This window comes from Cercospora kikuchii (assembly GCF_019650295.1).
Source record: "Cercospora kikuchii DNA, contig_00003, whole genome shotgun sequence".
Classification (NCBI taxonomy): Eukaryota; Fungi; Ascomycota; class Dothideomycetes; order Mycosphaerellales; family Mycosphaerellaceae; genus Cercospora; species Cercospora kikuchii.
In genome coordinates this window covers 2,575,100-2,588,754 of record NW_025408584.1, presented here as the reverse complement: position 1 = coordinate 2,588,754, position 13,655 = coordinate 2,575,100, and the positions used below count along the sequence as shown (strand labels likewise).

The window sequence follows — 13,655 nt, the reverse complement described above, 5'->3', positions numbered from 1 at the left end:
GCCATCATGGACCTCATTCTAGCCGCTCACGAGCAGCAGGAGAAGAAGGGAAATCTCTCCAAGGCAATCGACGATGTGCAGAAACTGATCGATTTGCTACAATCCACACGAGATGCCGTCGCCGACACCCCGGACAAGGCAGTGCTTCATCTGGCGAAGCTCTCCACTCCCGTCAAGCAGTCCTTCAGCAAGATCGAGGAAGATCTGAAGGAGGTTAATAAAGGCATCAACCAATACTCAAAGGCGCTGAAAGACAAGTTTAAGAGCACGGTATTGCCCACAAACGCTAGCGATGCACTGACCAGCCAGCCGCATCTTATCAACCGTGCCATCGCCATGCATCTGTTGCGCGAGGGCAAGTTCGATGTTGCAAAGACCTTCGTGAGAGAGGTGAAAGAGCATCCGCCAGCAGGAACACAAGCAGCAGGGACAGAACTCAATCACACCGCGGGAATGGACTGGATCGAAGATCTCGCCGACGAAACAATGCAAGACAGCAGTGAAGACAGGCTGGAAACAGAAGGAGAACGGAGTGGGTTACAGCAGAAATTCGCAGACATGTATCACATTCTCGATGCCCTGCGTAATCAGCACAACCTCGAGCCGGCGATAGATTGGGCCCATCACCACAGCCATGAACTAGAACATCGTGGTTCGAACCTCGAATTTGAACTGAGCAGGCTGAAGTTTGTGGAGCTCTATCATTCAAAATCCGACGAAATGACGGATGACGACCCAGACCATCTCGCTGGACCGGTGCGAGCGCTCGAGTACGCCCGCAACGTCTTCCCCACCTTTGGCGAGCGTTACAGTCGGGAAACCTCGTCTCTTAGTGCGTCTCTTGCTTTCAGTCCCAATCTGCAGGACTCTCCCTTCAACGCATTATTCCACAATCAGTCCGCATTCGAAGAAGCATCCGTGTCCTTCACTCGGGAGTTCTGCGGCATGCTTGGACTCTCATCACAGTCGCCGCTGTACACAGCCGTCACAGCTGGTGGTATTGCCCTTCCCGTGTTCGAGAAGTTTGAGCGCGTGATGGCGCAAACAAGAGGGCAATGGAGCAGTGTCAACGAGCTACCAGTGGAGACTCCCCTGCCACCTGGCTATGCCTTCCACAGCATCTTCGTCTGTCCTGTCAGCAAAGACCAGGCGACTGACGCGAATCCACCGATGATGCTACCTTGTGGACATGTACTAGCTAAAGAAAGTTTGGATCAGCATAGCAAGGGCAAGAGCAGGATGAAGTGTCCTTATTGTCCCCAAGAGTGCCATCCAAGAGATGCTAAGAGAGTCTACATTTAGACACGACATCGTGCAGACGAAACGTTGGGAAGGAACTCGGCATTATGGAGCCAAGGCCGGCACATGACTACCTTAGAAACCGTATCGGCCCCTCTCGACTGTCTACCTTGTTCCAAGGTGTTCCGGTGCCCTCAAGCTACGTAGCCTGTCCCTGAAGCGTTCATCTCGAGACTGAAGAAGGAACACTGAAATGCAATCGAGTGCGATGCAAACTTCATCTCGGCGAAAAAGACTCCCTCACTTCCGGACCTTCACGTATGCAATGTGCCAAGCAGGCGAACCAAACACGCAGACCGGGTGCGATGTATGGCCGCTGCCGCTTACGATTCCAGGTCACACCAGAATAAGTTTATTGCCTAGAGCTCCGGACAAGGAGACTGCTTTCATCTCCGCGAAGGATTTGACTCCTGGCTGTAAGCTTGACGTGCAGGAGCATGTGTCTGCCCCATCGCCGGAGAAGACGAGCGTCCGTCGCATCGTACATTCATCGGAGCGGTATCAGAGAAGCCAAGACACGTATCCGTCCCGCTACTGGCGATCCAAGGTAATTTCTCCAGTTTGCTGTGAACGTCTCATTCGACTGCCCCAAGCTATTCCGGTAACATTCTTAGACAATCCCCGCTTTGTAGACCAGGGCGCTGACACGACATTTGTGCGACCAATTGAAGAATTGTTCTACGTACAATGAGGTCTCAAACATTACCGACGCTGTATCGGCGTCTGATGCTCATTGCAGACGAGGATCGGAGAGTTGTTGGTATTGGCCTGTTGGTGCGGCTAAATTGCAGCAACGTTTGACCTACGCTTGCGTACAGTTCGACATCGAGCATCCGTCGTACGGTCGCTCCACACTTATGCTATAGCCCAGAACGGAGATGTGAGCCATCGTCATGTGACAAGATCCAGAACGGTCCGTGAATGCAGGAGCTACTGGAAGGTTGACCTGTGTCGCTTGCCAAGCGAAGCCGTTGCTGATCAGCAACATCAGCCGCACTTTCAACATCACACCAACCCCACTTTAACACTCCGTCAGGATTGCTGCGTAATCACATCTTGCCAGGCGCAGTCGTTGTCGTGGACTGCTCGCGACATCTCGAAGCATTTCAATCCCCACTTCTCGAGTTCATCTGTGACGGCGGCCCCGCAACCTAGCGCTTGTTTGTAAACACAGCCCACGATTGGCCAGTACCACATCGTCGAGTTCCACGACTCGAACCGAACGACAGCTGAATTTCTGGACATACTGCAGCGGAGCACGTATACAAAGAGGATCTGAGGACTGCACAGTCCTTCAGAATTTGGTCAATCACTGGAAACACCTCGTCGCTCGTGGATGCCCACAAGGTCACCATGTCGAAACCTTTACTTCTGGCTGCAGCTGCAGGTGTCGCCAGTCATGTCCTATATTTCCGGATAGGAGATCACCATATGTATCCTGTCAAGTACATCCAGGCTTTCCTTGCTTCCTGCATTGGCGCCGTCCTTTACTTGAAGTCTTACCATGGCGCTTCAACGAATGAAGCAGTCTACACGACAGCTGCACTGGCCGCCAGCTGGCTCATCGGCCTATATTCGAGCCTTATCGTCTATCGCCTCTTCTTCCACCCTCTGAGGAAATTCCCAGGACCGTTCCGAGCTCGATTCGGAGGACTGTGGCTCACTTTCAACCTTCGCAAGCTGGACGCGTATTACGTGATCGATGACCTTCACAAGAAATATGGCAAATACGTTCGGATTGGGCCTAACACGTTGAGTGTCATCGACCCGCAGATCATGACTCCGGCATTTGGCCCAGGTACGAAAGTAATCAAGAGCTCATGGTACGATGGATCTCGCCCACACGACAGTATGCACACCACTCGCGACAAGGCTCTGCATGATCGTCGTCGCCGCGTCTGGGCGCCAGCTTTTTCAGACAAAGCCATTCGCGAGTATGAACCTCTCGTTCAAGGCTTCAACGACAAGCTGAACTCCATGATAGACGAGAGGCAGGGTCAAGCACTGGACATGACTACACTATTCAATTTATGGAGCTTCTCCGTCATGGGAATCCTGGCGTTTGGAAAGGACTACCAGATGCTTGAATCAGGCAAGAGGCACTGGTCTCTCGATCTCCTTACGGAAGGCATGAAGATGGCGGGCTTCAAGTTTCCCACCTGGGTGTTCAGAGTTTTGCTTGCTATTCCTGGCGCGGCGAACGGACATTGTATGTATCGAAGAAAGGAAGCAAAGCAGATGTCCCGTCACTAACTCGTGACAGACAAATTCATGAAATTCTGCACCGACGAGCTCACATGGAGGGTACAGAATGACGAGAAAGCTGAGCGCAAGGATATCACCAGTTGGCTCCTAAAGCCATATGCTGGCGAGAAACACCCCGAAGCCGACCCAATGTTCCAGGCAGATTCTCGCCTGATCATCGTTGCAGGATCCGACACAACTGCAGGCACGCTTACCTACCTCTTCTACCATTTGGCTAAAGACCCTGAGCAGGTCAGGAAGCTTCGTGAAGAGCTCAGGCCGTTGGCGAAAGGTGACTGGAAGGATAAGGACATTCAGAACTGCGAGCACCTCAATGGAGCGATCAATGAAACCTTGAGACTGCATCCACCAGTGCCTTCTGGGCTATCACGTGAGACACCACCTGAGGGACTGCAAGTCGGCGATGTCTACATTCCGGGACGAGTTGACTTCTCAGCACCGCAGTATTCCATGGGCCGCAGTGAGGACATCTACAGTAATGCCAACGAGTTTGTGCCGGAGCGATGGTACTCCAAGCCGGAAATGATCAAGCACGCAGATGCGTTCGCGCCTTTCTCAATGGGCCATTACAACTGCATTGGTCGGAATCGTATGTGTAGCCGGATCATGTATGCTTTGACATGAACGAGATTGCTGACATCGCGCAGTGGCTCGAATGCAGCTTCGTATCCTAACCACGCAGCTGTTGCTCAAGTATGACATTGCTTTTGCCCCAGGCGAGGATGGTAAGCCCTCTCTAGACTCTTCCAGTTCGTATTGAAGTACCCGCTGACACCGTTCGCTTCCTACAGGCACCCGTCTTCTCACTAAGACCAAGGATCATTTCACTGTTGGCCCAGCGCGGTTGGATCTTGTTTGGTCTCCGGCTTCGAGTTGAGTAATCGCGACCAGCGATACTTGAGCATACCGAGAGACCGAGGATCGACTCACTGCTTGATCGGTAGTCATACCAGCTTTGGCGGATAGGGTTGTGAGTGGAGGCATCGAAAATGCCCAGCCAAGAAAATCAATGGCTCAATAGCAATTCAGAGGTACGAGGAATAGCGGCGGTCTTTGCCGCACAAATCGGTTGCTGCAGCGAGAGTCCCGCATTTGCCGCTGAAAGCGTGGCACACAGTACCTCCACTACTCCATGGTGCAGAGACTCGAGAGAACATCGAGTGAGGTTCCAAGCCAAGGCAATTGCCTACGATAGCACTATGATATCACCATGTAATTTTGCCCTGGCAAATTGGCTCTGTTGTGTGGTTCCATTGTACGCAGTCTGACATGGCATTGCCGAGTCGGCTCTATTGACGGACCCTTGAGCTCGACCCCAGATTCCACTGTGAGCTTCGCCCAAGATGACCTCGGGTTTCGTCTGTAAGCGGATCATGACCTGTGCCTATACATCTGCAGGCAAGATACATTGGTAGCAGCTTCTCGGCTACTGGTAAGATCGTATCTTTTCTTTCACAGTACTCTGGCCAGATCAGTTCCTTGTCCTAACAAAAGGCTACTATTTCACGACCAATTCAGTCGAACCCATCCATCTTGCAGCAACACTGACCGAATTGGAATATCACGCTCAATCAGCACAACATGGCGGCATCCGCGACAATCTCCACCTCTGTCGAAAACAGCGACCCTCTCCTCCAAGTCCCCTTCAGCGACCCTCCGTGGCTCCTCGGTCTCCCTTCGCCATTCTTCTCAGAGAAACATCGCAAGTTCCAAAAAGCTGTTCGAGCATGGTTCGAGGAACACTTCCTCCCACACTGCATGGAATGGGAAACCTCTGGCAACCTCCCAACGGACCTTTTTGCAAAATTCAATCAATACAACATGCTCCTTCCCAACCTCCCATCACCTCTCCCAGTTGAATGGCTACACAAAGTGGGCATCAAAGATATTCTCGGCACACCTGTAGAAGATTGGGATTATACACATACTGGGATTTGGATTGATGAGATCCACAGATCTGGTCTTGGAGGTCCTTCTAGTGGTTTGACTGCTGGGTTCGCGTATGCAATTCCACCTATTATCAAGTACGGTTCGAGACAACTGCAAGAGCGTTTCTTGCCAGATTTCTTGACGGGGAAGTCGAGGACTTGTATTGCGATCACGGAGCCAGATGCGGGTAGTGATGTTGCGAATATCACGACTACGGCGAAGAAGACGAAGGATGGGAAGCATTATATCGTTAACGGCACAAAGAAGTGGATTACGAACGCCATCTGGTCTGATTATGCTACCATGGCTGTGAGGACGGGAGGGAAAGGAGCTGGAGGTTTGAGTCTTTTGGTCGTGCCTTTGAAGACAGAGGGCGTGGATATGAGGAGACTTACTGTTACTGGCAGCAAGACTGGTGGGACGACTTTTATCGAGCTGGAAGATGTCAAGGTTCCAGTGGAGAATCTTCTGGGTGAGGAAGGAAAGGGCATGTTCTACGTGATGAACAACTTGTCTGTCTTCAGCTATGTTGAGAAGGAGAGCATTGCTGACCATGCAACAGTAACCATGAACGTCTTCTCATCGCAATCGGCGTCACGCGACAAGCGCGCGTGGCCTTGTCCACCGCCATGGCATACGTGATGAAGCGCGAGGCTTTCGGTAAAGCACTCGTGGAGCAACCCGTTGTACGCAACAGATTGGCCAGAGCTGGCGCAGAGCTGGAGACGCTGCAGTCTTGGCTGAATGAATTTTTGTGGCAAATGGATCACCTGCCTAAGAGCCAGGCAGATACACGGCTCGGTGGTTTGACAGCGCTCGCGAAGGCTAAGGCAGGAATGGTGCTCAATGAATGTGCACAATGCGGAGTGTTGCTCTTCGGCGGCAATGGGTTTACTGAAACGGGACAAGGAGAATTGGTCGCGAAGATCTACCGTGACGTGTTCGGCTCGAGGATTCCAGGAGGTAGTGAGGACGTTATGGTGAGTGTTTGCCTTTCACTTGATGGCACGTAACTGAGTGTCGTGAATTTTGCTAACTGTTGCGTAGTTGGACTTGGCCGTGAGACAGTTAGTGAAGAACTATCAGAAAGCGCTGAAGCAACTGGATCAAGGAGGCAAATCGAGATTGTAGCTGCGTAGCCGTCGAGATGCGAAGTAGTTATGCAGTGAAGGTGCTCATAGGCTTCAGAACAGCACAGTGTGTTCTTTGTCAAACGTGTGAATGTGAAAGGACCGCCGGTGACCTGTGCACGATGCTTAGTCATTCCCGCGCGCGGCGAAGAGCCGCATGCATCTCGAGATGACATTCTGTCGGAGGCCCACTCCTCCTCACCACCACCTCGCCGCCAACCTCTCTTCCTCATCCGCCTGTCGCGCTCACGGTCGCGTCCGAATCGCCGATAAGATATCGAAAGCACGAAGCTACGAATTACCAGGCGCGGCACTTCCACCAAGATTTCCTCGAAGGCGCGTGTTCTGCGCTGCGCGTACCTCGCCACGCCACCTGGTGACGGCTACCCCATCGGGGGAATTGAAAGGTAAGCGCAGCAGCGCGCTTTTGGCGTTGGAGAGCGGAGACAATCGAGGCGGATTGGCAGTTGCGGCGGGCAGGTGGTTAGGAGAGACTCAGTCAAAATGTCGTACGCGGACGGAGATGCCATGATGGCGATGGCGGAGGAAGGCGAAGAGACGTATGACGCGAACGTCATCACGGCAGAGGACTGTTGGTCCGTGATCCATTCGTTCTTCGATGCGAAAGGCCTGGTATCGCAGCAATTGGACTCTTTCGATGAATTCGCAATGTCCACAATGCAGGAAATCGTGTCCGAGACGCCGAACATTGTCATCGATCAGAACATTCCGGGCGAGGAGCACGATGAGAGCAACATGCCTATCGTGAAGCGGCGGTACATTATCGAGCTTGGCATGTTGTCCATCGCGCCAGCATCCATGACAGAAGGCGACGGCACAACGCGAAAACTGTTCCCCCACGAGGCGCGACTGCGAAATCTGACTTACGCCGCTCCGGTTTTCGTCGATATGACAAAGAAAATGCAAGTCTGTCGCGAGCGATCTCTAGGCGGCCGACTGAGCGAAGATGGCACAACGTGGATGGACTCTCCGGACTGGGATGGCGTGACGACAGAGAATGCTTGGGAGGACGACTTGGAGAACCCGCCCGAGTTCAAGCCCCAGGTTTTCGTCGGCAAGTTGCCTGTGATGCTGAAGTCAAAGATGTGTGGTTTGCGGAATCGTAGCGAGGCGGAACTTTATGCTCTGCAGGAATGTCCTTTCGATCAAGGAGGCTACTTCATCATCAACGGCTCGGAAAAAGTATTGATTGCACAAGAGCGCAGTGCGGCCAACATCGTTCAAGTCTTCAAGAAGAAGGGCACAAACACTCCAGTCACTGCTGAGCTGCGAAGTGCTACCGAAAAGGGCACACGTTTGATCAGTTCCGTGTCGGTGAAGCTCTACAACCAATCCGCGCATTCGGCAGTATCGGGAAAGACGATCAAGATGACGCTACCACTGATCAAGACTGAGATCCCAATTGGCATCGTTTTCCGCGCTCTCGGTATCGTTTCTGACGAGGACATTCTTAACCACATTGTGGACAAAAACGATACTCAGATGTTGGAAATGCTTAAGCCGTGCTTAGAAGAAGCTTTTGTTATCCAAGAACGTGATGTCGCTCTCGACTTCATTGGTCGTCGTGGCCAGCAACAAGGCACGAAGGACAAGCGAATACGATACGCGAAAGACATCATGCAGAAGGAGTTCCTCCCGCACATCTCTCAAGAGGAGGGTAGCGAGACGAAGAAAGCGTTTTTCCTTGGCTACATGGTCAATCGAATGCTCCAGTGTGCACTCGGCCGCACAGAAGAAGACGACCGTGACCACTTCGGCAAGAAGCGCCTTGATTTGGCAGGTCCGCTCATGGCGCAAGTGTTCCGCCTCAAGTTCCAACAGCTCGTCAAAGAAATGAAGCAGTATCTCCACCGTTGTGTCGAGATGAATCGAGAATTCAACATCACACTGGCGGTCAAGACGAATATCCTGACGTCTGGGTTACGATACTGTCTTGCGACTGGAAACTGGGGAGACCAGAAGAAAGCTTCTTCCTCCAAAGCTGGTGTCAGTCAGGTGCTCAATCGATACACATATGCCTCTACACTCAGTCACTTGCGGAGAACGAACACTCCGATTGGTCGTGACGGCAAGATCGCAAAGCCTCGCCAGCTGCACAACACGCATTGGGGACTTGTATGCCCTGCAGAGACGCCTGAAGGCCAGGCTTGTGGTTTGGTCAAGAATTTGTCTCTCATGTGCTACGTTTCTGTGGGTACTCCTGGCGCACCACTCATCGATTTCATGCGACAGCGTGGTATGGATTTACTCGAAGAATATGATCCGGTGATGAACCCACGAGCAACGAAGATTATGCTCAACGGAACATGGGTCGGCGTGCATCGCAATGCAGGACAGCTTGCAGACACCCTGCGAGCATTGAGGCGCAAGGGTCTCCTGAGTTTCGAGGTCACAATCATTCGCGATGTTCGAGAGCGCGAGATTAGAATCTTCACAGACGCAGGTCGTGTCTGCCGCCCGCTCTTCGTCGTTGATAACGATCCCAAGAGCCTCAATCGAGGAAGCCTCGTGTTGAAGCAAGATCACCTCGAGAAACTGGCGCTCGACCAAGAGATTCTCGCAAACCTCGAGGGTGTAAGCGAAGAGGAGCGCGATAATTCTATTTTCGGCTGGAAAGGTCTTGTGGACGCCGGTGTGGTCGAATATCTTGATGCAGAGGAGGAAGAGACCGCAATGATTATCATGACGCCCGATGATCTCGAAGAGCACAAGAACATGCGCAATGGCATACAGTGGGAGGAGGCCAGAGACGATCCACATCGGCGTATCAAGCCCAAGCCAAACGCCTCCGTGCGGATGTGGACGCACTGCGAGATTCACCCGGCCATGATTCTGGGCATCTGTGCCAGTATCATTCCTTTCCCTGATCACAACCAATCGCCCAGAAACACATATGTGAGTTGCAGACTGTTTGAAAACTGTAGAAGAAGCTCCGCTAACGATTACGCAGCAATCTGCCATGGGCAAGCAAGCCATGGGTGTGACGCTCACCAACTACAATGTACGCATGGACACGATGGCCAACGTGCTATATTACCCGCAGAAGCCATTGGCGACGACCAGAAGCATGGAGTTTCTGCGCTTCCGAGATCTGCCTGCAGGTCAGAACGCTATCGTTGCCATCGCTTGCTATTCGGGTTACAACCAGGAAGATTCCGTCATCATGAATCAGAGCAGCATTGACCGTGGCCTGTTCCGGTCGCTTTTCTTCCGTGCCTACATGGACCAGGAGAAGCGCGTGGGTATGGCTGTGGTCGAAGCGTTTGAGAAGCCCACGCGCGCCGATACCATGCGCATGAAGCAAGGCTCGTATGACAAGCTTGACGAGGATGGAATCGTGGCACCCGGCGCTCGTGTATCAGGAGATGATATCATTATCGGCAAGACTGCGCCTATGCCTCCGGACGCAGAAGAGCTGGGTCAGCGAACAAAGCTACACGTGAAGCGCGACGTCAGTACACCTCTGCGTTCTACTGAGAACGGTCTCGTCGATCAAGTGCTCATCACGACGAACACCGAAGGTCTGCGCTTCGTCAAGGTGAGGACGAGAGTGACAAAGGTCCCACAAATCGGTGATAAGTTTGCTTCCCGTCACGGACAGAAGGGTACAATCGGTATCACTTACCGACAGGAGGACATGCCGTTCAGCGCGGACGGTCTCACGCCCGACATCATCATCAACCCCCACGCTATTCCCAGTCGTATGACCATTGCTCACTTGATCGAGTGTTTGCTTTCCAAGGTTGGCGCCTTGCAGGGTCAGGAAGGTGATGCCACGCCGTTCACAGATGTTACAGTCTCGTCTGTATCGGCAATTCTGGCTTCGCACGGCTTCCAGCAGCGTGGATTCGAAGTCATGTACAATGGACACACAGGCAAGAAGCTGAACGCGCAAGTCTTCCTTGGCCCTACTTACTACCAACGCCTGCGACACATGGTGGACGACAAGATCCACGCCCGAGCACGTGGTCCACTGCAGATTCTCACACGCCAGCCCGTGGAAGGTCGTGCTCGAGATGGTGGACTTCGTTTCGGAGAGATGGAGCGCGATTGTATGATTGCCCACGGTGCTTCGGCATTCTTGAAGGAGCGTCTTCTTGACGTCTCAGACGCTTTCCGCGTCCACATTTGCGAGATCTGTGGTCTGATGACGCCGATCGCTTCTATCAAGAAGCAGCAGTTCGAATGTCGCCCTTGCAAGAACAAGACCAAGATTGCGCAGATCATCATTCCATACGCGGCTAAGCTCCTCTTCCAGGAGTTGGCGGCTATGAATGTGGCAACTCGCATGTTCACGAATCGTAGCGGCATCAGCATTCGATAAAGCTTGAGCAATTATACTGGTACTACGAGCTCCGATGTGGATCAAGGGGTCAAGTAGCTTACGAAATTCAGAAAGTCGGCATAAGCAGGGAAGAGCATTTGGGTCGGCCCGCACGACACAACAGAGGCATTGAGTAGCGTTGTCGTTTCGCTTTGGAGTTCAGCAACTAGGGCGGCGCAAGAAACGGCGTGAGTGATGACATAAAAAGGGCCAAAGAATGAGATCCTGGCTAAGATCAGGCGTGTAAGAATAGTGATTGGAACGACTTAGACAGGAGTGACGAGTAGCGCCAAAGACGGAGATTGTTTCCAATCAATAGATGTTCTCGACATTCCTACCTCACCACTAGGCTGGGTAAAGCAGAAGCACTTCGTGAGCATGTGAGTGAAGTTCGACCGAGGATGTCTTGGCAGTCGGGAAACAAAGCAACTCGCAATGACGTCGGCATAATCGGGCATTGGTCTCCGGGACTCTCCAGAGCTCACCCAGCTTTTGCTTGCGACATCTGCGGGTGCTGATTGTCAATCAACTCACAATGTTTTCATCACGCCTCTTTCGCCCAGCGGCGCAGCTTTCACAGGTAATTCAATCGAATGATACTTCGAATGCAAATGGCCAACGCAATCGCTGACACGCGCCTTGCTGCAGCATGTTCGACGATATGCCTCCGAAGCACCAAAGAGTGGGGGAAGCAATGGACTTCTTCTCGGCGCCGTCGGTGCTGCGGCACTAGGAGGAGGATATTATGCCTTCGCGGGAACAAAAGACCCTGTGACAGTGGCGAAGGAGAACACCGCGCCCGCTTACGAGAACAAGACCCCAGCGCAAGGAGGGCCTCCAGACAAGGTCTTCATCGGTGGAGGTAAGCACGGACATGCCGCCATGAAGGATAATGGCATATGCTAAGTACTTGCAGACCAGGGCTTCATCAGCCTGAAACTGGACAAGGTCGAGGAGATCAACCACAACACCAAGAAGTTCATCTTCGCCTTCGACAACCCAGACGCTGTCAGCGGACTGCCCGTGACCAGTGCCCTGATCACCAAATACAAGGGACCAGAGGACGAGAAGCCAACAATTCGGCCCTACACCCCAGTCAGCGACGAAGGCGAACGCGGGCACATGGATTTGATTGTGAAGAAGTACCAAGGTGGTCCAATGTCAACACATCTGCACAACATGGAACCTGGGCAAAGACTCGATATTAAGGGCCCAATTCCAAAGTATCCATGGGAGACAAACAAGCATGACCACGTCGCACTCATCGCGGGTGGTACCGGTATCACACCCATGTATCAGCTCGCACGCGGAATCTTCAAGAATCCACAGGACAAGACCAAAGTCACACTCGTTTTCGGCAATGTGACAGAGGAGGATATCCTCCTGAAGAAGGAGTTTGAACAGCTGGAGCAAGAGTTCCCTCAACGTTTCCGCGCTTTCTACGTGCTGGACAAGCCTCCTCAGGGATGGAAGCAGGGCAAGGGATTTATCACGAAGGACCTGCTCAAGACTGTTCTGCCAGCACCAAGCGAAGAGAATGTCAAGGTGTTTGTCTGCGGTCCTCCTGGTCTGTACAAGGCCATCTCCGGGCCAAAGAAGAGCCCGCAAGATCAGGGCGAGCTTGCTGGTATCTTGAAGGAGCTCGGTTATGCAAAGGAGCAAGTCTTCAAGTTTTAGACGCGCTGCTTGACGCGAGGCGAAAGGACTATGTACAGATAGATAGAGCTTCATGGCAAAACATTTTCGACCTGTCAATTGTAGACATTCTTCTGCTCGATTTCTAATCATGCGTAGTCACTGGCTTGCTCTCCGAGACGTGGAGCTGCTCGCGCTGCAATGCACATATGCATCCCAGCTAAATTCGCCGAAAAGATTGACAGCATAATGAACGACAATATGGGTTTGACGCGAAAGCTACAAAGCCAGCACTCCACAATAGCTCCACGACGCAGAGGAAGGCCCGACTCCGGCAGAGTTCTGGACTGACGCCACTGCTTACCTCTTTCCAACGTCAAAAGGCTGTGCAAGTCAGCGAAGAAAGAAATCATTATAATAACACACACTCGTCTCCGACGCAAGCTACTCTGAACGACATTCTTTCCACCTACCATACGAAAATTCAGAAATCCCTCGCAACAATGGTCTACACTCTCGTCGTCCACTTGCACGCCAAAGCTGGCGAGGAGAATATTCAGAAGTTGATCGCGAAGTTGCAAGAGGCTAGTCAGGTGTATTCGAAGGATAAGGAGACTATGGGATGGTATGGCTTCTACGTGAATACTTCTCTTCGTTTGTGCACATTTGAGTCTAACAGTATCGTTCGTTTAGGTTCGTCATGCAAGACCACAAAGATCCACAATCTTTCACAATTGTTGAACGATATGCTCATGAGAGCTCACAGAAGTATGTATTAGAAGTCGACCCATGAAACCGAATTATCTCGTGTCTCTGTAGATTAGAAGACAAGACAGCTGACAACTGGATCTCATTTCACAGGTACCACTTGGAGAACCCATACTGGCAAACCTTTGATAAATATGTGATTCCACTTTTGGACCGCGAAATGGACCTCAGACGTTACAATGAATTGGACACGAGCAAGGAGGTCAAGGTGGAGAATGATGAGAGTCTTTGGGCGAAGGTGAAGGAGCATCAGACGTACTGATTGCTTTCTATGTCTTCATTGA

The 13,655-nt window shown here is 52.1% G+C and overlaps 6 protein-coding genes across 6 annotated transcripts; all 6 read left to right on the top strand.

Annotated features, from left to right (window-relative positions):
* Positions 1–6: 6 nt before the first annotated feature.
* Positions 7–1,302, top strand: CKM354_000538900 (ubiquitin-protein ligase RMD5; the record flags this gene model as incomplete). The annotated part of the gene is made up of 1 exon (XM_044800661.1): positions 7–1,302. The coding sequence occupies one exon, from the start codon at positions 7–9 to the stop codon at positions 1,300–1,302; it is 1,296 nt and encodes a 431-aa protein (XP_044656596.1).
* Positions 1,303–2,652: 1,350 nt separating this feature from the next.
* On the top strand, positions 2,653–4,441 carry CKM354_000538800 (uncharacterized protein; the record flags this gene model as incomplete). The annotated part of the gene is made up of 4 exons (XM_044800660.1): positions 2,653–3,508; positions 3,563–4,153; positions 4,212–4,289; positions 4,356–4,441. The coding sequence occupies 4 exons, from the start codon at positions 2,653–2,655 to the stop codon at positions 4,439–4,441; spliced, it is 1,611 nt and encodes a 536-aa protein (XP_044656595.1).
* Positions 4,442–5,145: 704 nt separating this feature from the next.
* Positions 5,146–6,624, top strand: CKM354_000538700 (uncharacterized protein; the record flags this gene model as incomplete). The annotated part of the gene is made up of 3 exons (XM_044800659.1): positions 5,146–6,005; positions 6,056–6,473; positions 6,541–6,624. 3 exons carry the CDS (start codon positions 5,146–5,148, stop codon positions 6,622–6,624), a joined length of 1,362 nt encoding a protein of 453 aa, XP_044656594.1.
* Positions 6,625–7,127: 503 nt separating this feature from the next.
* On the top strand, positions 7,128–10,968 carry CKM354_000538600 (DNA-directed RNA polymerase II subunit RPB2; the record flags this gene model as incomplete). The annotated part of the gene is made up of 2 exons (XM_044800658.1): positions 7,128–9,539; positions 9,595–10,968. The coding sequence occupies 2 exons, from the start codon at positions 7,128–7,130 to the stop codon at positions 10,966–10,968; spliced, it is 3,786 nt and encodes a 1,261-aa protein (XP_044656593.1).
* A 535-nt stretch (positions 10,969–11,503) lies between these two features.
* On the top strand, positions 11,504–12,645 carry CKM354_000538500 (uncharacterized protein; the record flags this gene model as incomplete). The annotated part of the gene is made up of 3 exons (XM_044800657.1): positions 11,504–11,548; positions 11,617–11,830; positions 11,885–12,645. The coding sequence occupies 3 exons, from the start codon at positions 11,504–11,506 to the stop codon at positions 12,643–12,645; spliced, it is 1,020 nt and encodes a 339-aa protein (XP_044656592.1).
* A 461-nt stretch (positions 12,646–13,106) lies between these two features.
* Positions 13,107–13,633, top strand: CKM354_000538400 (uncharacterized protein; the record flags this gene model as incomplete). The annotated part of the gene is made up of 3 exons (XM_044800656.1): positions 13,107–13,228; positions 13,297–13,371; positions 13,465–13,633. 3 exons carry the CDS (start codon positions 13,107–13,109, stop codon positions 13,631–13,633), a joined length of 366 nt encoding a protein of 121 aa, XP_044656591.1.
* Positions 13,634–13,655: the final 22 nt, after the last annotated feature.